The sequence below is a fragment of the Emys orbicularis genome, chromosome 20, assembly GCF_028017835.1.
Source record: "Emys orbicularis isolate rEmyOrb1 chromosome 20, rEmyOrb1.hap1, whole genome shotgun sequence".
In the NCBI taxonomy this organism is placed as follows: domain Eukaryota; kingdom Metazoa; phylum Chordata; order Testudines; family Emydidae; genus Emys; species Emys orbicularis.
This window is the reverse complement of record NC_088702.1, coordinates 5,132,125-5,155,709: the sequence shown is the minus strand read 5'-3', so window position 1 is coordinate 5,155,709 and position 23,585 is coordinate 5,132,125. Positions and strand designations below refer to the sequence as shown.

The 23,585-nt window shown below is 45.7% G+C and overlaps 2 protein-coding genes across 2 annotated transcripts; one reads left to right on the top strand and one right to left on the bottom strand.

The window, feature by feature from the left end:
- Positions 1–138: 138 nt before the first annotated feature.
- Positions 139–5,382, bottom strand: TSACC (TSSK6 activating cochaperone). Its single transcript, XM_065420475.1, has 5 exons — positions 5,322–5,382; positions 4,195–4,263; positions 2,804–2,833; positions 1,387–1,539; positions 139–1,001 (listed from the first exon to the last, which is right to left on the bottom strand). The coding sequence occupies exons 1-5, from the start codon at positions 5,341–5,343 to the stop codon at positions 793–795; spliced, it is 483 nt and encodes a 160-aa protein (XP_065276547.1). The 5' UTR covers positions 5,344–5,382; the 3' UTR covers positions 139–792.
- A 187-nt stretch (positions 5,383–5,569) lies between these two features.
- CCT3 (chaperonin containing TCP1 subunit 3) lies at positions 5,570–22,093 on the top strand. Its single transcript, XM_065419843.1, has 14 exons — positions 5,570–5,717; positions 9,043–9,104; positions 10,899–10,949; positions 11,047–11,109; positions 13,218–13,314; positions 14,467–14,584; positions 15,060–15,246; positions 16,783–16,932; positions 17,367–17,499; positions 18,174–18,255; positions 18,544–18,724; positions 19,748–19,993; positions 20,690–20,821; positions 21,710–22,093. Exons 1-14 carry the CDS (start codon positions 5,687–5,689, stop codon positions 21,812–21,814), a joined length of 1,638 nt encoding a protein of 545 aa, XP_065275915.1. The 5' UTR covers positions 5,570–5,686; the 3' UTR covers positions 21,815–22,093.
- Positions 22,094–23,585: the final 1,492 nt, after the last annotated feature.

Sequence of the window (23,585 nt, the reverse complement as noted above, 5' to 3'; positions counted from 1 at the left end):
CCCACTGCACAGGTACAAAAGGCTACACAAGATGCAGGGCGCCAGAAAACCAGCCCTCTTGCATCCAGCCAGCAGACACACAATCAAGGCTAAAGCAGAGAACAGAGCACAGCATCATGACTGGCTTCTAATGAGGAAGCCTCAGCTGGGGAGAGATGGTGAACCTGACTGTCAGTCACGCTCAGGTCCCTTTGTGCTGCTCTGGCAGTGCAGAGGGACCTTAAAATGAGCAGAACCAGCTCCCTGGAAATCCTCCCTGCGCAGGAGCCACCCCAGCTGGTATGGAGCTTGCATAAGAGTTCGGTATCCACCCTGCTCCCTGTCTCCAGTGGAGGAGACATGGCTGGAACATACTGCAAGGGCCATTGGAGGCAGAGCAAAAATGCGAGTAGCCCTGAGGCTGTTCTGATTTACAGCAGAGGTCTGGCAAGCCCCCAGAACATGGGCAGCATAAAGGGGCTTCAAGTCACCTGAACCCCTAGCCCTAGGGGCATGGGCAGAGTGACCTCAAATCAGACTCAATACATCTCTCCAAAGCGCATTGCTGTCGCTTCCCGTGCTGCTCCCACAAGGACTATGCAGCCTTCAGAGGAAAACTCACACTGAAAGTATTTACAATAGTTTTACTTCCAAGCAGCACCTCTAGCAGAGCCCTATCAGTTGTCATGGTAACACAAACCCCAATCCTGTAACTATACACTTGACAGCCAGCGCCAGAGTGAACGCAAAGGAGACGAGGCCGCAGGGATGAGACTATGGGAATCAAAGCTAGTCACCAAACCTATGGATATGTTAGGTGGGGGAGGAGGCTGAGTTTTGCAGGCCCTCCTGATCTCTCTGCTCCTTCCCCTTCTCCTCGTCGCTAGCCAGAAGCAAGTTCATGGATTCCTGCAAGCCTTCCAGGATGCTCAATTGTGCCAGAGCGATCTGGGTTTGGATCTGGATGTTGTTGTGCATGCACTCCAGTAGGCCGTAGCATTCCTGTGGCTGATGATCAGGGGCTGGAGAAAAAAGGGGCAAAGCGCTGGTTTGTTTCCCCCTTCCTCAAATGCTAAGTGATTCTTAATTCTATTGAAATTTTGCCTGTTTACAGAGACTTGCATCCCAGAACCTCGCTGTGCTGTGCCACAGCCCAGTGCACGGGGTATTATTCCCGTTTTACAAATGGGGAAACTGAGGCACCAAGCAGGGAAATGATTCGCCCAAGGTCACACAGACCTGGGAATAGATCCTAGGACTCCCTGACTCCTAGTGCTTTGTCCTAACCACTAACCCTTGCTCCTGCCCAGAACCAGGATAGACTCCAGAAGTCCTGACTCCTAGCCCCCTACTCCTTACTGCTAGAGAACACTCCCTTCCCAAAGCTGGGGTGGTCCCAACACTTACTGAATTTTTTCTGTCCTTTCCTGGCAGCCTGGGCACAGGGTAGACCTGGGCTGGGCCTCCGTTGGGAAGATGGAAGCTCAAGAAAGCTGGGGGAGGGTTTGGCAGGACATAGCTTCTTAAAAGAAGAGGAAGGGCCTTCGAAGTTATCCTCTCCTATCAAAAAAAGGCTTTGTATTACAAGGATGTTTTTCCCTATTGAATAATAATCCCTAGCTCTTGTACAACATTTTTCTTCAGTAGGACTCCAAGCACTTTACAAAGGAGGCAAGTATCATTATCCCCATTTTACAGATGTGGAAACTGAGGCACAGAGCGGCAACGCCCAAGGTCACTCAGCAGGTTGGGGGCAGAGCCAGGAGTGGAACCCAACTCCCGAGTCCCAGTCCATCCACTGGGCTAATAGACTTACTATGTAGCATATTATGAAAATGATGACAAAAGATGCAGGGCGATGAAAAATCAGGCTTTAGTTGTTAATGCTGCTTTGTAGACATTAGCCAATTAATCCCTACCCCAATTCCATGAAGGGACGAATCCTGATAATTTTACAGAAGGGGAAATTGAGGCATAGAGGATGACATGATTTGCCTGAGGCCACACAGCAAGTCGGTAGCAGAGCCTGGATCGGAACCCAGGAGTTCTGACTGTGCAGTCAGGAGCTCTAGCCACAACATCATACTGCCTCTCAGGTAATGTGTAGGACATACCATGGATAAAATACAGTTTTATATATATTCCTTTTGTTTGTTTGTTTTCTGTTTAAATGACAAACGGGGATCCCTAATAGAAATCACCCATTCTCAGAGTGCTGTACCTGCTTTGACATGTTACCAAAATGATATAGCCAATATATTATGTATTTTTAAGAGAATCCATACCTATACTAAAGTTAACCATTTTCCCCAGCAATCTCTATACTGAAATATATTAAAAATTGTGTAAGTTTTGTTCTTGGTGCATACAGAGAAAGTAGTATTTTGCTGAAGTTTGTGAAAATAATAACCAACTGATATAACTGTTGCTAGAAACTAGGTACAAATTTCCAACAACCTCGGATAGCAAGTACAGATTGCATTGGAATGGAAATCTTAGGGTAAGAACGACACAAACTAATTTTGGGGAGTTTTGGGACCATGGTAAAAACCAAAGGTATATATACACCTCAGCAGTGAATTATATTTCCAGAACAATCCATGCTGCTGGTTGTATCCCCAGCTTGATAAAGTGGTAAAGTATTTAACTCTCATCTTTCTGTATTTGTGCAGACTGATCTTTGACTAACACTCGTGGGTTAACACATTTGGTTGACTGTGATTATTTGATGTCCTATTGTTAAAAGAACCTAATCTTAAAGTAACAATCATTACAGTAAAAGTAGGTATAAAGATTGGGGATTTCAGATTGGGGAAATACGTACGTGAGTTTTGAGTGGATCGTCTCGCTGTGTCTGCAAAATAAATGACTCTTGTTACCGTGAGTTTCTATATTGATGGGATAACAAGACTCTTAAGGAAGAGTTCTTCTGCTGCTCTGATATCTTTTCTTTGCAATGAACCATTCAAAACTGAGTGCCTGATTCTTCTTGACATTAATCTGCTTTGCACTACTACTCTGCCTGTGCAAAGGGACGCTACTGTGAGTATAACTAATTTATGATTTACGGCCCCTTTATACTGCCAGAGAGGTCCAATGGGGCTTTAGGGTAAATGAGAATAATAATCCCTAGCTCTAAACTTGAGCTTATCATCAGTAGATCTCAAAGCGCTTACAAAGGAGGTAATATTATCCCCGTTTTACAGATAGGGTAACTGAGGTACAGGGAGAGGAAGTGACTGGCCTAAGGTCACCCAGCAGGCCTGAAAGGCTGGGAACAGAACCCAGGTCATCTCAAACCTAGACCAGTGCTCTAGTCACTAGGCAACACTCTCCTATCTGCTTTTCCTGAAAGTTAAGGATCTGTTCCTATAAGGTACTGAGCACCCTCCACTCCCTTCAGAGCTCAGCACCCTTCAGAATCAGACCCTCGCAGTATTGTCTGTACAAGCAAAGATTTGCTACAATATCCCCTTCTCTTCTTCTGTTGTGCTATGTATCTATCATCAGCCAACCCACTGCTAGCTGCATTTCAGTGGTGGTGTGTATACATACAATAATATGTAGCACAGTGATTCTCAAACTTTTGTACTGGTGACCCCTTTCACATAGCAAGCCTCTGAATGTGACCCCCCCCCTTATAAATTAAAAACACTTTATATATATATATATATATATATATATATATATATATATATATATATATATATATATATATATATATATATATATTTAACGCCATTATAAATGCTGGAGGCAAAGCGGGGTTTGTGGTGGAGGCTGACAGCTCGCAACCCCCCCATGTAATTACCTCACGACCCCCTGAGGGGTCCCAACCCTCAGTTTGAGAACCCCTGATATAGCACCTAACTTCTTCAAAGCAGTGTCCTCAACCCAGCCAGCAGCACCTATGCATAACCCTAATCCCATGCAGATTACATATACTCATAGCAGGAACTATATCGTATGAAGCTGTAGTACAATCAGTATGCATATTATTTATTATTTGTATTGCAATAGAACCTAGGAACCTCACTCATGGACCAGGACTTCATGGAGGCAGGAGCTGTACAAATACAGAACAAAAAGATGGACCCTGCCCCCAGAGAGTTTATGTTTTGGCAGGGGGAGCGTTTATGTCAATTTCGCTGCAAAAGTTCCAATTTGGCCGTTAAAGGTTGGCTTGTGTCTGAAGTAGAAATGCATTCAACATACTTTTCCAGTGTTGTTTTTCTTCCTGAGCATCTGTTTCTGGCTCCATCTGAGGAGGAACAGAGCTTGTGCCTATGGAAAGGAAAGAGCTATGTTATCCAAGGGAATATTTTAAAGGAAGGAGGTTGGAAAGTCACAGACTAGAATGTAACTTTCTTCTTGGCTGTGTGTGCTAGCTAGAGACATATACTGTATTCTTGCTTTTTAAACTGTGGTGGTTAAAAAGAATGAAAAATTAGAACATACCAAGAGATTTTATATTGTAACAAAGCTGTGACCACTTGGAACTTTAAAGTAGCAGCTATATGGGTGATTTACACCGTATAAATAGGTGGCTAGAACTCAAACCCTTTGCTCCACATGCACAGGCCCTTTGCTCTGAGGCTAAAGGAGAATCTTCATTAGATTGTAGCAGTATAGGGCCTCTGGCACACAACCGGACAGTTCTCTTTCCAGCCACAGTGGACTATGGCAACATGTGCGTTGGCTGATTCATAGTAATGTTAACACAGAGAGAGAAAAAACACATTTACAAGTGAAGAACTTATTCTTACAGGGGCAATGGCTGTTTTTGCTCCATAAGTCCCGGCTGCACTGTGTATGGAGGGGAGCTGGGGTGGGGGGGGGGTCAGTGAGTGGCACCCAACACAACACTGGTCCCCAAAGATAATATGCATCTAGGCCCCATGTTGTGCATACTGGACATCTCTAGCACTGTCATATGGTCCAACATGGCTCATTAACAAACTACAACTCCCATGAAACACTTGGTAAGGCCTACAGCTCCCATCATGCTTCGGGAGCAAGACTACAGAGTGTGGCCCACGTAAGACTACAATTCCTAGCATGCCCAGGAGCAAGACTACAACTCCCATGATGCCCCAGTGTGAGGGAGCCGCTGGGTAGGACTACAATTCCCAGCATGCCTCGGTGGAAGGGACTACGACTCCTAGGGTCCCCCACAGGACGAGAGCCAGCTGCTTAACGGCCTCTGCTCTCCTCCCCACTCGCCTCTACAGCCGGCGCGGCCGAAACCCGAGCGCGACGGACGCAGCCCGGAAGGCCACGGTACCGGCTCCCCCTCTCTGTCCCGCCAACCGCTGCTCGCAGCTTGTACGCATGCGTCTCACCACGACCCTGGGCACTGCGCATGTTAGAAATCACCTCGTCCGAATAATCGCGCAGACGCGGTCTCCCGGTTTTTTGAGGCGCATGCGCAGTATTCCCTGTCCCCTCCCAACGGTGGCAGTTCCAATCGAGGCCCCACGCGCTGGGAGTCACCGCTCAACCGAGCTTGTGGTGAAGTGGGGGGCGGGTCCTATACGTGAGGTCCTGTATTCCTATTGGGTGCCGGGCGTTCGGCTCGGGCGGCGATTCGTGGACGCGGCGGCGGGCGGGGTAGGGTGTCACGCGGCGCGGTGAAGCGGCGTTGTTCGTAGTGTGTCTGTCTCCAGAAGGTTCCGCGCCGGGTCCTCTGCCCCGCGTCGCCGCCAGGATGATGGGCCAACGCCCCGTACTCGTGCTCAGTGAGTGTGAAGGGGGGGCCGCGCCGCGCCCCCGACTATGTCTCCCCGACACCGGGGTCTCCCGAAACCTCCCGCCCCTCCCCCACCCAGGGGCCTCCTGGAAACTTCCCGCCCCCCCGCCCCCATCGGGGGTCTCCCATAACCCCCCCCCCCCTGCACCTTCTCCCTGGGCCCCTCCCGCCTGGGTCCTTCCCATCAGGGTCTCATCGTGCCCCGCCTCATCCCCATCCCGCAGCCCCACCCCACGGGTCTCCCATAACCCCCCTCCCCCTTCTCATGGCTCCCCCAGCCCCCCCATTTCCTCCTCGTGCCCCTCTTGTGCCCATCCCCACCATCCATCATCTTTCTGAGTCATCCCCTCCATTCGGCTCCCCCTGCTCCCCCTGATCTATACAGCTCCCCCCAGCCCCCCGATCCATACAGCTCTCCCCTGCCCCCCATTTCCTTCTTGTGCCCCCCTTGTGCCCATCCCCACCATCCATCATCTTTCTGAGTCATCCCCTCCATTCGGCTCCCCCTGCCCCCCCTGATCTATACAGCTCCCCCCAGCCCCCCGATCCATACAGCTCTCCCCTGCCCCCCATTTCCTTCTTGTGCCCCCCTTGTGCCCATCCCCACCATCCATCATCTTTCCTGAGTCATCCCCTCCATTCGGCTCCCCCTGCCCCCCCTGATCTATACAGCTCCCCCCAGCCCCCCCGATCCATACAGCTCTCCCCTGCCCCCCATTTCCTTCTTGTGCCCCCCTTGTGCCCATCCCCACCATCCATCATCTTTCCTGAGTCATCCCCTCCATTCGGCTCCCCCTGCCCCCCCTGATCTATACAGCTCCCCCCAGCCCCCCCGATCCATACAGCTCTCCCCTGCCCCCCATTTCCTTCTTGTGCCCCCCTTGTGCCCATCCCCACCATCCATCATCTTTCTGAGTCATCCCCTCCATTCGGCTCCCCCTGCCCCCCCTGATCTATACAGCTCCCCCCAGCCCCCCCGATCCATACAGCTCTCCCCTGCCCCCCATTTCCTTCTTGTGCCCCCCTTGTGCCCATCCCCACCATCCATCATCTTTCTGAGTCATCCCCTCCATTCGGCTCCCCCTGCCCCCCCTGATCTATACAGCTCTCCCCAGCCCCCCCGATCCATACAGCTCTCCCCTGCCCCCCATTTCCTTCTTGTGCCCCCCTTGTGCCCATCCCCACCATCTATCATCTTTCCTGAGTCATCCCCCGATCCATACGGCTCCCCCCGGCTCCCCCCGATCCATACAGCTCTCCCCTGCCCCCCATTTCCTTCTCATGCCTCCCTTGTGCCCATCCCCACCATCCATCATCTTTCCTGAGTCATCCCCTCCATACAGCTCTCCCCTGCTCTCCCCCCCGATCTATACAGCTCCCCCCAGCCCCCCCGATCCATACAGCTCTCCCCTGCCCCCCATTTCCTTGTGCCCCCCTTGTGCCCATCCCCACCATCCATCATCTTTCCTGAGTCATCCCCCGATCCATACAGCTCCCGCTGCTCCCCCCGATCCATACAGCTCCCGCTGCTCCCCCCGATCCATACGGCTCCCCCCTGCCCCCCATTTCCTTCTCGTTCCCCCTTGTGCCCATCCCCACCATCCATCACTTTTCCTGAGTCATCCCCCGATCCATACAGCTCCCCTGCTCCCCCCCGATCCATACAGCTCTCCCCTGCCCCCCATTTCCTTCTCATGCCTCCCTTGTGCCCATCCCCACCATCCATCATCTTTCCTGAGTCATCCCCTCCATACAGCTCTCCCCTGCTCCCCCCGATCCATACAGCTCTCCCCTGCTCCCCCCGATCCATACAGCTCTCCCCTGCCCCCCATTTCCTTCTCGTTCCCCCTTGTGCCCATCCCCACCATCCATCACTTTTCCTGAGTCATCCCCTCCATACAGCTCTCCCCTGCTCTCCCCCCCCCCCCCCGATCCATACAGCTTTCCCCTGGCCCCCATTTCCTTCTCGTTCCCCCTTGTGCCCATCTCCTCCCCCCTGCTCCCCCCCCCCCATCGCCTCGCATGTCATTCTCTGTCGCCTGGGCCACTCGGGTTTCCTCTGGTCTTCCCTCATATTGTTCGCCCCTCCCCCCCAACACACACACATTGAGCCCCCTCCCTACCAAGTTCCACTCTCATTGGGGTCACTGCTTCTTATTGGGGTTTCTTCCCATTTGGGTCTCCATTGTTCCTCCTGTATGTTGGGTAACTTCCCACATTTCTCCTCCAGCCTTTGGGTTATCCCCTACATATTCCCCACCCATTTAGGTTCCCCCTTCTTGTTTTACAGCCTCTCTCTTCTCATATGTGTGTCCCACCAGATTGGTGGTGCTCTCCCATTTTGGTCTCTCCTGTATTAGGTACCTCCTATATTCCCCTCCCACCTTGGGGTCTCCCTAACCCTTTGTAGTCCTTTACATTGGTATTTCTTCCTATTTGGGTTCCCTTCTCACATTAATAAATCCCCCCCCCCCCCCTTTGGGAGTCTTCTTTTGTAGCCCTCCTGTATTGAGTTTATTTCTGTTTTTGGAGTCCCTTCCAATATTGGGGGCGGGAGTTTTCACTCCTCCCTTCCGGTTATTTCACTCCACTTTTGTTTTCTCTGCTTCCCCACAAAAGGATTCCTTGCTTATCCAAGCTGGGCTTGCAATAAAGAAATGACATCACATTTAATATGGGTGGGGTTTCTTTGGGGCAGACCCTTGTGATAGGAGATCACCTAATATGGGTGTTAGTCTCAGTTATGGGTATAATCAATACACACTGTTTTACGTATGGCAGGTTATGGGTCATTGAGGTGCAGTATGGAAACTTAACATTTATAATGTTATTCTACCTATTATGATGCTGGAGAAAAATTCCTTAAAACGATAATTTTTCAGAGTACCATAAAGTTACTATGTAGCAATTTTATAGTAGATTCTCAGGAATATTGACTCGTTTGAATCTTCAGTACTATTGGCCCTCTTTTGGTGACAAGTCAAGACATCTTATATAGTGCCTTATTTGGAAACATAGTTTCTACTCATGAGACTTAAATAATGGAGAGACCTTAGAAATCTTTAATGTTGCTATTTTTTAATATCATTCTTTTCAATTAAGAGGGGAAGTTGGCATAATTTTATTCTGGTGGCTGTACATCTTGGGTACTCTCTTATTTAAATGCATGGCTCCATAATTCATGTGCACATGAGTAAGATTGCATCATTGATATGTTGTCAGTATTGCCTCCTCAACATTGGATTTCCCATTGAGAGCTCACAAGATCAGTTATATTCATGCTGTTGCTATTTTTTGTTTTCTGCATGCCGTAGGTCAGAATACAAAACGTGAGTCTGGAAGGAAGGTTCAGATTGGAAACATCAGTGCAGCTAAGGTACTGTTTTATGCTACCAAGTATGTTCGCAAACTAGAAATCAAAAGCATAATGAACTTGGAACATTTTTAGCAGGTCCTTTGACTTCCCTATAGTCCACTTGTTGATATTTCTTTACAAATCTCAAATGAAGATATACCTAGCTCATAGAGCTGGAAAGGACCTTGACAGGTCATCGAGTCCAGCCCCCTGCCTTCACTAGCAGGACCAAGTACTGATTTTTGCCCCAGATCCCTAAGTGGCCCCCTCAAGCATTGAACTCACAACCCTGGGTTTAGCAGGCCAATGCTCAAACCACTGAGCTTCTCCCTTGCTGTGCTAAAATAACAGGTGCAATTGAATAGAACAACTTTTTATTCTAGTGATGACAGTGTAAAAAAAAAAAAAAAGGGTAGAAGAAAAATTAAACTTTAATCCAGAATGCTGCATAAATCTGAACCTTGACACCTTGTTTAGCAAGTAGTTTGGGGTGATGTCTGAGAAGATGATTACTTTAAAATATTGTGCCTGATCTCTGAATAGAGGCAGCTGTTGTTTTAACCTTTAAGCGGTATTGTTATGCCTAATTAAATCTTACTCTTGCTGCATCCAAGGAACTGTAAAATTATTGGGTCACTTATGTTAATTACAAGGTCTGCATTTTCTGTGTAGTTTGGAGGGATTATTCAAGCCCATTTAGAATTTTGAAGCACTGAATGTGGTGTTAATGAAACCCTCACTGCTGGACCCAAGGGATTAAAGGGAGACAGTTTAGAGTCAGAATGGGTAGCCTCATATTTTAGAGTGCAGGGCAAAAATTGAAACATTAGACAAAGTCTGAATCAGTTCAGTTCTTCAGTGTTATTTACATGCAGTTCAAAAGTAGAAACCACACACCCAATCCTTATAGCAACATGCACAGTGTGCCTAGGAATTCATAACCTCATGTGTGACATCTAGGTAATAATATATGGCTATTTAAGTCCTATCTATTTCTTTGTAAAGAGTTTTGTACTGGTAACGTATATAAAAGGCGCTCTGTACCATCAAACTCTAGTATATTGGTATGTAGCTACCTCAGTACTGACTAATTGCATGTATGTATTGAAACATTTCATGGGGCGATGCACAAAGAAGCGACCTTCATAGCCAAGGGTCCACCTAGTTCATTATCTTACCCCTGACTCTGGCTAATTCTGGATGTTTCGGGGGAAGGTGTTTACTTTTCACAAGGGACCGTTATCTATCAGCATATCTATGGGTAGTGCCTTCCTACCCTCAGGATTGCTTACATTTTTTCAGCAATTAATATCACAGTATTAAATCATGCATGAGCAGGACAACAGTTTAGTCCAGCTCGCTAGCTGGCTTTAAACTAAAGTGTGTGCCATCTCTATATATGCTTTCCTTACTACGTATACGTCAAATGTTGCCTAACTAGTACTATTATAGTTATATTAGAAATAGGAGTTTCAGACCTTTCCTGTTCATGTTTAACTCTTGATGCTGTCAGTTAGAATATATTGTCACTGAGTTTTAACACACAAAGTTCATACTTAGTGGCAAAGAGGTCTGGTAGTAAGAGGTTAATGAACTGAGGCAGTACAGACTAGGATTGAATTTTTCTCTCACCCACACTCTAAATATTAACATAGGTCACTTTTTGGTATAAAAACTACAACATTCAGCTTAGTAGCTTATCTCTTGATATTTTCTCTTCCCCTCCTCATGAGCTTTGCTTAAAAAAAAAAAAAAGGCAGAACATACATTAGTTATGAACAACTCCTGTATCATCTCATTTTTCTTTCATTTTAGACCATTGCTGATGTTATCCGAACATGTTTGGGACCAAGAGCGATGATGAAGGTAAGAGCTTTTGTTGTAGTCTTTGCACTAGACTCTGCCTAGAAATGCTGCGTATCTTAAAGATCAATCTAAATGCTGTTTCTCTTCTCTAATGTAGATGCTTCTGGATCCAATGGGTGGAATTGTGATGACCAATGATGGTAATGCTATTCTTAGAGAAGTGAGTCTTCAGTTTTGATACCTTTTTCTTAAGCAGATACTCAGTGATTTCCACATTACGTTGCCAGTGTACATTTTGCAGTGATTTGGACAACTCTAGAAAATAATCATATCTAGCCCTTATGTAGTATTTAAAAACAGTATCCTCCCAACCCAGACAGAGGATGGACAATGAACTTGTTGAGTTCCTGTTGCTACTAATTTTCTCGTAACAGAACCACTTGTAGCCTCATTCTTGGCACATAAATGTGTTTCAGGGTATATGCATATGTAACTTGTACAGATTTGCCACTGGAGCTTATGTTACCTTGCAGCTGATAAATATTTAGTTGTCTTAAATTAAAAACACAATAAATGTTAATAATTTGAAATTCAGATCCCATTACATCGTTTCTCTTTTACTGTGGTTGGCCGAGAGGGTAAGTTTCAGTAGAGCTAACGAATGAGAAATATTTATACAAAAATATGTTGGTGGCAAAAAACAAACCCCAAACCAAGCCCACAACTCTGTAAAATCCTTATACAGTAGATTCTGCTTAATAGCAACCCTGTTCATAACAACTGTCCTGTAATCAAAAAGTTTTACCTAAAACCAATATTGTCCAATTGACTACAGTGTTAATTGGTCTGGATATTTGAAATAGGCTTGGCATTTATTGGTAACTTTTTTTGCCATGAGGGCCCCTGGCACCCCCACTCCCTGTGGAAAGTCTAGCTGCTGGCAGATTTGCAGGACTGCAGCCAGGGATAGAAGTGCTTGGATGTGCACAACCTGGGCTGTGGGCAGGTCAGCAGTGGAGAGGGGGCCTGCTGCCCAGAAGTCTGAGCTTTCCATGGGGAGTGAGAGCACTGGGGCCCTGTGGGGCTGAATGGTACCTCTCCCTGCTCTCTCCAGGCTGCATCCTGCTCTGACATCCGGTACTGTGCAGCCCCAGTGCTTCCTTCCCCAGCTGCAGCCCTTGAAAGCAGGTTTGCAGGGCTGCAGCCCTGGAAGGAAGCGCAGGGATGTGCCAAACACTGGCTACAGGCAGGTTTGTGGTGCTACTGCCAATGAAGGCATGTCCCAGTGCTCCGTCTTACTAGCGATTGCTGGTTAGTAGCAACCTCTCAGTGGACGGCTAAAAGTTGCCAAGTGAAATCTGCTGTAGCTGTACAAAGACCTTCCCTCACATAAGCCCATGGAATTAGAAGCTTGAAGTGGGATTATTGCAAATGGAGCTCTGTACAAGAAGAGTTGGACTCTGAGATCAGTTATGCCCAGTGAATTTGACAGAAATTGAGGATAAGAAGGTTCATATTTAATTCACTTCCTTTCTCTGGTCTGAGGAAGAGTCTCATGTGACAGAGGAGTTACAATTGCTAATTTTGCGGTTAAATTCTCTTAAGTGCACATATGCCCCCAAGAGTAGAATTTGCCTCATTGTCTGAATTTTGTCTTTGTGTCATTGTGACACTAATTTATGTAGTGCCAATAGTGGTAGGTGTTTTACTGATGTGTTAGAGGCAAGGTCCCTGGCCTGGAACATTTACAATTTGTATAATTCCTATTAAATACTGATAACTGACAGTTTTACGGATGACACCTTTGTTCTAATTGAAAAGGAAAATGTGTATTGTAGGGTAAGTCAACTTACACAATTCTATTGGTCTATTTGCTTGGGATGAGTAAAATATCACTAGTTGATTTTCATTATCCTTGCTTAACACAAGTTGATTTTGCACTTGGGGTAATACATTTTCATAATGGTTTTGCAAGGCTGGTTTAACTTCCACATTAATTTATTGTTATAATTGTTGCATGCATCACTGGCTACTGGCTTTCACCAACTGAGGCCTTCAGAAAGAGAGAGAGACACCAACCATTGCTGTCTTTCCACACAAATATTTTTTAAATATCAAGAATATTCCTAGTGCCTAAAAATCTGCTGGAGATGTGACGTAAATAACGTTTTATCTTCTGCCTTAGTATTGGGAAGAAAATTCTTTGCCAAGGTGGGGTGAAACCCCTTTCCGTGCTCACAACTCACTTCAAATTTTTCATTCCCGCTAAATGTGAACAAGTACCTTGGATTCTAGACCAAGTGTTCCATTGTGTTTTCTTCCCTGCAGATTCAGGTCCAGCACCCAGCTGCAAAATCCATGATCGAGATCAGCCGTACTCAGGATGAAGAGGTTGGAGATGGGACCACATCTGTAATTATCCTTGGTGAGGACATGCTTTAAATCAAGGAGGGATTGCAGCTAAAGTTTTTTGTATTTTGGTTAATACATCTATGGCAAAGCGATATTCGTTTTAACATTCACATTGATGCTCTTCTATTTGTGAGATATTGACAAATGCTGACTCAGATTAATTATGAGCCACTTTGTCTAAGCCTGGCTTCTATCTTTGGCAAGCAAAGTGGAAACTTTGGACAACTTGCCCTGTGGATTGATGGATGGCTAAGGGCTAAGCATTTTGCTTTTGTATACCAATTTTCTGTGATTTGGCCCTGGGGAGTTACTATCTAAGGGGCACCTCCTTCTCTCTCCTCCCCCCAATATGCCTCCAAGCATTGCAGTCATTTAAAATTTTCTTTCCTCTTGCACGATGAGTTTGTGAGAGTCTCCTGCTAAGGAACCCACGCCTCACATTTGCTGATGGGGATGCAGGGAGCATGCTCAGAGCATCCCTTAACAGTTTTATGCTAGGGAAAGCATAAATATGATGGGTTTTTATCACCAAAATGAGCTAGGCCATTTACATACAAGTAAAGGTATGTCTACACGGGGGGGGACATGGCAGTGAGTCTGAGCCCAGGTCAACTGAGTCATAGAATATCAGAGTTGGAAGGGACCTCAGGAGGTCATCTAATCCAACCCCCTGCTCAAAGCAGGACCAATCCCCAACTAAATCCCCAAATGGCCCCCTCAAGCATTGAACTCACAATGGGTTTAGCAGGCCAGTGCTCAAAACACTGAGCTATCCCTCCCCCCTTGAGCTATCCCTCCCCCGGGCTCGCGCTGCAGGGCTTACGCTGAAGCCCTGGGCTCTGAGACCCTCCCCTCCCACCAGGTTTCAGAGGCCGGGCTCCGGCCTGAGCCTAGATGTCTACACTGCTATTTTTCATCCCACAGCGCAAGCCCCACAAGCCTGAGTCAGTTGACCTGGGCTCTGAGACTCGTTGCCATTGGTCTTCTTTAGCTGAAGACAATTCCCTGCCCTCAAGAGTTTATATTCTAGTTTAAGCAAATGATCATGATTAAATATGGAAGAGATGTGTTGGTGATTACAAGGCTCCTAGAATAGGTAGCAGATGCTTTAAGTGTCCCTTATTTGATGTGCCACCAGTTCCCACTAACTTTGTTTTTTGTTTAGCTGGAGAGATGTTGGCTGTTGCCGAGCACTTCCTAGAACAGCAGATGCATCCAACTGTGATCATTGGTGCATATCGTAAAGCTCTGGATGATATGATCAGCAGTCTGAACAAAATCAGGTGAGCAGTGCTGTTTGGGTTTGGAGTTATTTCTCTGTGCAATTCTGGGTAAAGATGAAACTCTGGTGATTCAGCCCAGCAAAGTGTAACTCAGAGGGAGGTCTAGAAACCAGTTTGTATAGTCACATAAGTTAGCAAGTGTCAACGGTGATAAAGTAAACCTAGTTCTCATGGGTCTATTTGGGAGGGAGGATGTTCTAGACGAGAATTTCTGTGTTTCAGTCTGTTAATTATCATAGTACATTGAATAGATATTTGAATGGCAGTACCTCCGGGCTATTGTCTCTGAGCAGACCCACAGTAATTTTGATTATTGCTAAGCATGTCTGATCTTTAACCATCTTTCAGTGTGGGGAAGATCACTCCCTATAGGGAATAGTCTTGCAATTTCAGAGAGCTGGACTGGGTTATTTAATAAATCTTTTCCTTCTGTACTGTGAGTAATATCCTGTGTGCTGTTTGTTCTTTGCTCTAGCACTCCAGTTGACGTGAACAACAGAGAGATGATGCTGAATATAATAAAGAGTGCTATAAACACCAAGGCGATAAGCCACTGGTCTGACTTGGCCTGCGGCATTGCTCTTGATGCTGTCAAGACTGTGGAGTTTGAGGAAAATGGCAGAAAGGAAATTGACATCAAGAATTATGCAAAAGTAGAAAAGGTAAGTATGCTTTGGACCCTCGCTTGTTTCTGTATCTCTCTCGCTAATGGCAGAGCAATTTTCTGAAGCTACAATGTATGCTCTGTGTGTACAGCATCTAGCTTAATGGGGTCCCTTCCATTACTGGGGCTACTACACACTATAATAATATAAATACTAAATAATATTAATGTAGGACCTTGTGGGAAAGATTTTGTATTCTGCTGCTGCTAAGTCAACAGGAACTCAGTCCTTATATATTCTACTTTGTGCTATCTTTGATGCTGTAGCACAATGAAGGGAATGGAGTTGGGGAAGGAATTAATTTCAAGGTTTTAGAAACCAGGTTTGCCAGAATGAAAAAAAGTAATATTGATGGGAGAGGGGAATATCTGATTTTTCAGACTTCCAAGAAAGTATCACAAATAATGGAATGTAAGTAGTCCCTTCTGTGTCTTCTCAGGTACTAACAGTTTAGGCCAGCTTGCAATAATTCCCCTAGTATGGTCTACCATGACCGGAACAAGTCATAAGTAGTTAAGACAGAGTGCACATTCTGTTTTCAGTACTGAAACTAAGTACAGTTTTAAGCCCATTCATTTCATTTCAAAAGCACAGACACACATTTTCATGGGATAGACTTCTGAGAGCTTTCCATTCTGCTCATGCGCTTATAGGCTTGTGCTCTTATAAAGTAATTCTTAAAAATAAAGGTATTGGAGCCAGTATTCAGCCTTGTAGAGAGGAGAACTGATCCTCTAGTGGTTAGAGCATTGGGGCGCCTGTGTTCTACTCCTGGCTGTGCCACTGAGTTGTGTGGCCTGGGGCAGGTCACATGACCACTTTGTGCCTCCGTTTACTGATCTGTATGATGGGGATAACTACTTCAGAGGAGACTAGTGATGCTAATGTGTTTGAAAGGTACTATTGGACAAGGAGAAGTCTTATTTTGGAATTCAGTTTTCAAAAGTGAATGTCTAAAATTAGGCATCCAAGTGTGGAAACTTAGCCTGTTATACTGTATAGTGGAAAAGGACAACAATCAAAACTAGAAGCCACGCGTTGGTTCCAAGAATGCTGTGGGATTGCAAAAGGAGTAATAAGCCAGTGCATCAAACATAAAGTGTGCAAAAGGAATGGTGAAGAAATAGGGCTAAAACTTAAGGACAAGTGGAGCCAGCTTTACACCAATATTTAGGCTCCTGGGTGGGGATTTACGAAAGCACCTGGGTAGGTTCAGTGCCTAACTCCCATAGAGAATCAATGGGAGTCCGGTTCCCAATCTGTGTAAGTGCTTTTGTAAATTGTAGGAACCTATTAGGTGTCTAAATACCTTTGGGAATCTCTCCCCAGCCTTCTAAAGGGCCTTACAATTTGTTAGAGGCAACTAATTCCTCCTTAAGTATAAACTGGTTTGTTTGCTGTAATTTTAAAAATAAATTCATGCTAGAGATTAAAATCTGCCAAATTTGTATCGGTTTCCCAGTCATCTGGAGAGTTACTTGTCTTCTCATTTGCTTCGATAACTCTCACCTCTGCCCTGCATGTGTCTGTCAGATTCCAGGTGGCATAATCGAAGACTCTTGTGTCTTGCGTGGAATCATGGTAAACAAAGACGTAACTCACCCAAGGATGCGTCGCTATATCAAGAATCCACGCATTGTGCTTCTGGACTGTTCGCTGGAGTACAAGAAAGGAGAGAGCCAGGTAAGGCAGGTCTTGTGTAAAGATGTCTGCAGGTCTTTGTATGATGCTAGTGAAAAGAGCCAACAATGCCATAATGGGTAAGGCGTTTTGAATGTTTTCTTCTGCTTCTTGAGGGTTTGTTGCAGCTCAAGCCTTGCATAGAGCCAAGTATGAGTAAAATATAGGTAGAAACACTTCCCCATCCTAATTAACAGTGAAACACTCTGGTGCTAACACTAATGGAAAGACATTACACCAAGGCTTACTCATCGGATCAACGGCTTTTCATTGGGTACTACTGATTCCTTTCACCTCTTCTCTGTTCGGCCTGTCTTTGCCCCAGTTGAACGGACAAGAAAAATGGAGTATGATTGTTTTAGCTAAGGGACATGCATTGCATTTATGTTAAAACCCTGGAGAAAGAGACTAAGCCCCTTAAACCTCTTTCTGTGCAGACTGATATTGAAATTACCCGTGAGGAAGACTTTGCACGCATCCTGCAAATGGAGGAAGAATACATTCAGCAAATCTGTGAGGACCTGATAAGGGTCAAACCGGATCTCATCATCACAGAGAAAGGAATCTCTGGTAATGTATATGATTGAGTGTAGTGATGGACAAATATAACCGTAGTTGTGTTTCAGCATGATCCTTTAGTGTTAACAAGTGAGAGAGTGGTAACAAGTTCTGAATATTGCCTTTCAGAGAGCAAATATTAAAGCAGGCTCTTAGATTTATGGAGTGCTAAAGATCCTCTCACTCTGTAGACGGCCAGGGTGGGTGGGTAAAAAATAAATCTCCAACTTGTTAATTTTTCTGGACGTGTAGCTTGTTTAGGGTAACTACCACCCTCCCCCCGTACACATGCTTATTGGGAAGCTTGCGATTCCACTGGTTAGTCAGTCAGATGTTGCTATACTTATCCAGTAGGATGCATAGTCTGTATGATTTATTTTAAGCTGATGGCTGTCCCCTGTGATTCCAGTGGATGCTTAACTTTTCTCAGGGTTTGACCCATGGTTTGGTAATGTATTTAACACTATTGAGAACAAGAACCTGGCAGAATATAGAGGAGCTGGGTCTGGAATGTTTAATATAGTTTTATCCAAGCAGCACTGGAACATTTTTCTTTGCTGTTGGTTTAGGAGAAGTGTTGAGCACTAGGTTCTTTTCTTTCCATAATCCTTGGTGTAGGTTTCCAGAGTGGTGATAAACCTTAAACCAAACCTGTGTAAAATAACTTCTGTCAAACTTGGTTTCAGACTTGGCCCAGCACTACCTGATCAGAGCCAACATTACAGCTATCCGCAGGGTGAGAAAAACAGACAACAACAGAATCTCCAGGTGAACAGACCTTCATTGTTGAGAGCCACATTGCGCAGCCCTCACTCGCGTTGAATAGTATTTACACACATGCATAGCACTGTTGATTTCAACAGGACTCTCACTGTTACCCCCAGCTCTCACTTATTTGCGTGTTGCACTTCCGCTTACAAACTAGTTTGGACATTTAGGGCATGGACTGTCTTTGTACCGCACCCAGCAGAGTGGGGCCCTGATCATATAGGGCCTCTCCACTCTACTGCAATCCAAACCACAGCGAAGGATTTCTGTTTTGTTCCTTTGTGGCAGGGCCTGTGGAGCTCGCATTGTGAGCCGCACAGACGAGCTGCGTGACGAGGACGTGGGGACTGGAGCCAGGCTTTTTGAAGTTAAGAAAATAGGAGATGAGTATTTCACCTTCATCACAGATTGCAAAGACCCCAAGGCCTGCACTATCATGCTGCGTGGAGCCAGCAAGGAAATCCTAGCAGTAAGTTATGGCATAATAGACCTTCCCTTGATGCCAGGAGGCAGAGTTCCCTGGAAAGACGCTTACGAATTCATCATCATGGCATCTTTCTAATTGCCATGCAGAGCCATCTCATGTGACAAGATTTACTGCTAGCAGATCTCTCCAAATTGTGACATGGTTTGGAAAAATGGGGTAGTTGATGGTTTACAAGGAATTCCAGCCTTAAACACTGCATAGGAAAAGCAAAATCTGTATTTCCCAGAGTAAACAATTGACCAGTGGACATCTGTGTGGCCTTTAATAGCACTTCACCTATGACCGCTTCTTCTGTGTAGGATGTTAAAACACCTTTCAAATAGATCTTTTATGTTAAAATCGTTTCATAGAGTTTAAGGCCAGAAGGAACCATTTAGATCATCTAGTCTCACTTCCTGTATATCACAGGTCATTGAATTTCACCCTGTATTGAGCCCAAAAACTTAGACTAAAGCATTTCAGCGCTCAGGAGGCAAAAATGATGTGTGGCATAAGGAGAGAACAAGTTGCCACCAATGCCCAAGGGCACTGCAATGGCAGCGAATTGCATAGGTGAAGTATGCCCAGGTGAACCCAACACTCCCCATGCTGCAGAGGAAGGAACCCTCCCACCCCCCAAGGTGCATTCATGCCAGTCTGATCGGAGTGAAAATTCCTTCCTGACCCCAAATCTGGCAGAGAGAAGTAAAATGAGGCCCATAATGGTCACCTGACTTATCTAAGACATACTGAACTAACTTGGTGGCTCCCAGATTTGGGAGTAGAACACAGATCTGCTGGTGCCTAATCTCATGCTTAAACCTGCAAGCCTTGCTGCCTCAGATGAGAACTTGAAGCAATATTGACTGTTCCTGTAAATAGGAGCCATATCATATTGGTGCCGATTTTAATATTGGCCTTATTCTATGGTCCTGACTGCTCTGTAGCCTCTGTCATGCTGCTGTTGTGCTTTAAATAAGCAAACCTGCAAATCTATCACATCTTTGCCTTTTTCTTTTTTCGCAGGAGGTGGAACGCAACCTCCAGGATGCCATGCAGGTGTGTCGTAATGTCCTAGTAGATCCTCAGCTGGTGCCAGGAGGGGGCGCTGCAGAGATGGCTGTTTCTCACGCTTTGACAGAGAAGTCTAAAGTCATGACAGGAGTGGAGCAGTGGCCCTACCGTGCGGTCGCCCAGGCTCTGGAAGTCATTCCAAGGACACTGATTCAGAACTGTGGAGCCAGTACCATCCGCCTGCTGACCTCACTAAGAGTAAGGGTATAGTCCATGGGATTCTAGCTGGCAGGAAAAACTTCTCCAAAGAGCTAGTTACTATCAGCCTCTTTTTTTTTTTTTTCAGCTATAAAATATATTTTCATCTTGGAAATCCTAGCTAGTTGTGTGAGTAGAAATAGCGTGACAGATCGTTTGGTAGTGGTAGCATGTCAGATCGTTGGGGACCTAGATTTAAGCTTGTAACAGGTTTTTACAAAACCTAATACACACAGACACAATCTCCAAGTTGTGTTCGTTAAATCAATGGAAGATTATTTTGCATTTCTCTGCAATGTTTGTAGCCAGATATTGCAGCTTTGGCTAGTGCATGAGAACCTGAAAGTGAAACTGACTAGTCTAAACTGAGTGAATATGCCAAAATTAAGCAAATGACATAGAAGATTTAGAAATAAATGTTTAGTTTTATTTACACTTAGTCTCAGATCTTACTAACAAAGCTGGTGAGTTAATTTGTCTTTGGTTGATGACTCTAAATCTAATTAGTGTTTAGTGCAGTTTCAGTGCTGTTCTCCATATAAATAAAACAGCTGTCCCTTTAAAACTTATACATGTTTAAAATCATAATGATTCCTTGCTATTTGCATAGATGACTGACTGAACGAATGAATCAGTGTTTCAGATTTCCTTCAGAAAGATGGGTTGGTTTGAGACCTTATTACTAATTTATTACAGGCAAAACACACTCAGGAAGGCAGTCAGACTTGGGGAGTAAACGGCGAGACTGGAGCCTTAGTGGACATGAAGGACCTGGGGATCTGGGAGCCTTTAGCTGTCAAATTACAGACCTACAAGACAGCTGTGGAGGTAAGGAAGCAACTGATGAGTGATTGTGTGTCACTGACCTTCTGTGCTTGAGTGTCTAGAGCAGGAAATGGTGTGCGGGAAGGGAAGAAATTGCCACGGTGTCTCCATACCTACAAGGTCGGTAGATATTGTGGCCTGTGCTATCTATGGCTGGGTGTTGCCACAGTCTCAGAGAAATCCAGGTCAAAAAACATACCTCTGGGATCCAGTTGGTAGGACTGTGTGTACTGCACTGTGGTTAACTGATTGGTTTGATCAAACGACCCTTTCCTCTCTTCCCCACAGATTAAGATTTGAACATTCAGTAGACTGGTGGTGTGTGGTAGATTAAACCAGTTACTCTCTCCCTTCCTGCACATCACCAGAAAATTTTAAACATTTTCCCTATCAACTTCGTCTCCCAGCCAAGTTCCAGTGGGTCTAAATGCCTTCCACCTAGTTACACTAGGATTCAATATTTTCAGTACTTCCCACCACATCGTGTTGCCGTTTGCTGTTAAAGCAGCTACCATGTTCCACCGCAGAGGTGGCCGCATTGCAGTAAGGTGTGACATACTTTGGGATTCAACAGGATTGAAGTATATGTGCTTGGGTTGACTGTTGTTCTTCTGTGATACAAATGTACAAACTACCAAGAGCTGAAAGCAAAGGCTGCTGATGAGATTTAAAAGCGGGCATTGCAGTAATTCAGAGCAGCATTCAGTGGGGTCCCCCCTGGATTGAGCACAGGTTTTTTTACACCATTTCAAATTGGTTTAAGAATCAAATTAGTTAAATTGGTGGGAATACGGTGCGTGCAAGCCCTAAGCGAAAGCTGGCTACCTCAGCAAGGTGCCCAAGCTGCAGCACGTCCTCTCCCTGACCCAGCCCTGGGATTTTTCTCCCCAGACTGCCGTCCTCCTCCTCCGTATCGATGACATCGTTTCGGGGCATAAGAAAAAGGGTGATGATCAAAGCAGATCGACTGGAGCTCCAGATGCAGCCCAGGAGTAAGAGGAGACTGAGGAACCATGCGCCTTGAACTACAGTATGGAAACAGCCTAACAAAATTACCGCTGTATCTCCTCTGCCTGAGCTTGGGCCTGGACACAGTCTGAGTATTGAGTATTAGTTTGTCTGAAGTCAGTGGGTGGGAGGGAAGGTCCATGACTGTGGGGAACGGGCTGCTGTCACGTGTGCGTCCCTCTCCTGTTTGGAGATACTGACACTTAATTTAAGTATATACTCTGTAACTTCTGCTGTTTGCTTCAACAATAAAACGTGTCACTCCTGTTCGGTCCCTTGTGTCTATATCTAACGTGACTCGCTAGCCTGGAGCTGCGAGGTGGGGTGTTCGGTTAGCCATTTCCAGAGTGGGGACAACTGGTCTCCGGCAGGCCTCTTTCAGAAATCCAGTGTCTCATCCCTTAGCATGAAATCCTTCCTAATGCGCTGGTCCACTGGAATATCCCACTGTGCTGTTTCTTAAGAATTTCCGTTACTAGCAACTATGATTGAAACCATGCCAGTGCTGTCCTAATAAAGGGATAAATCCCCTATGGGGAGTGGAGGAAAAGCAAAACTTGGATGGGCTTTGGGGGATCCCTGAGGTTTGGGGGCTTTAACACCTATTGTGTCCCCCCCGACCACCCCAAAAGGGGTCTGAAAGAGGCACTATTATATATGGTCTTTACGAGCAGCACCGAGGGCATCATGTCTATTTCAAAACCACCAGTGACCATGGCTCCTGTGCTGGCAATTCAGAGCTGGCCAGGCAGACGGAAATCTGTGCTCTCCAGGGCGGAGGTTCATCAGGGGAGGGCAGGAAACTTGAGTTGCTCTTGCCATTTTCAGTTGGTTCCATCTCCCAGACTGTCAGTTCCCCCATATTTGATTAAGTCCTGTGCCCCCTCCCTCATCTGAGGGGTAGACCTTCTGTTACTTGGTGGGCACTGGCCACTAATCTTAGTAGGTTGGCATCTTTCACTGGCACTAAATAAAATGTAAAATCTTAAGGTTAGGATTTGGATGCCCACTGTCTTAATTTAATGAGAATTGGGTTTCTAACTCCCCATGAACCTGGAAATATATCTTCTCTTCCCCCCCACCCCCACAAAAAAAAAGTCTGTTAGAATGGAGTTAGGGCTGAGGATAAGTATCAGGGTAAAGGACCTCACAGGGATGTCATAATTAGCCCGAAGCCAAGTATTATAAACCTCGGAAATTGAGGCTTAAGGTTAAACTTAAATTTGAACATTTTATGGTAAAGACACTCAACTTTAACTCTGCCCTGCAGTGACCCTCTGCAGTAACTATAGTCAAGACTGTTCCTTCAGGGTGTCCTTATAGGGCAGTGTTACGATCATTTAACTGAATACTTTGATACCTTGAACGTATTTAGATTTGTCCTCCTTTGGCTCCCGTGGCTTAAGTAACTTCACTGTGCAGATCCAAAAGCAGGTAAGGAAGAATTCTGCCCCATCGGCTTCCACTCACCTATCACTTCATTCCCTGAGACTTTGGGTTTGAGTGGTGCCCTGAGCTGCACATCTTTGAACTGAGAGATCATTCTGCCCGTTGACCCTGCATGGGAGCACCAAAGCTTGGCTACTGAAATAGGGCTGGGGCTAGTCGGTAGATTTAAGTCTGCCTTGTCTGAATGCTGGAGGTGGGGCTGTTCAAGATTTGGGAGCACCCTTCTCCCACTTGCACTAAAATGGATTAGTCCAAGGGGAATTAATTACCTGCCGCCTGTAGTGTAAATGTTTATACATCAACTTTGTTA

What these genes read in the sequence shown, in the direction of transcription:
- TSACC (XM_065420475.1), bottom strand. Translation starts at nt 5,343, where the DNA reads ATGCGCAGTGCCCAGGGTCGTG. An exon ending in GCGCAGTGCCCAGGGTCGTG is followed by an intron (nt 4,264 to 5,321) that starts GTGAGACGCATG and finishes TCCTTTCCATAG; the next exon opens with GCACAAGCTCTGTTCCTCCT. An exon ending in GAAAGGACAGAAAAAATTCA is followed by an intron (nt 1,002 to 1,386) that starts GTAAGTGTTGGG and finishes TTTTTTCTCCAG; the next exon opens with CCCCTGATCATCAGCCACAG.
- CCT3 (XM_065419843.1), top strand. Translation starts at nt 5,687, where the DNA reads ATGATGGGCCAACGCCCCGTACTCGTGCTCA. An exon ending in GACAACAACAGAATCTCCAG is followed by an intron (nt 18,256 to 18,543) that starts GTGAACAGACCT and finishes CCTTTGTGGCAG; the next exon opens with GGCCTGTGGAGCTCGCATTG. An exon ending in GCCTGCTGACCTCACTAAGA is followed by an intron (nt 19,994 to 20,689) that starts GTAAGGGTATAG and finishes AATTTATTACAG; the next exon opens with GCAAAACACACTCAGGAAGG.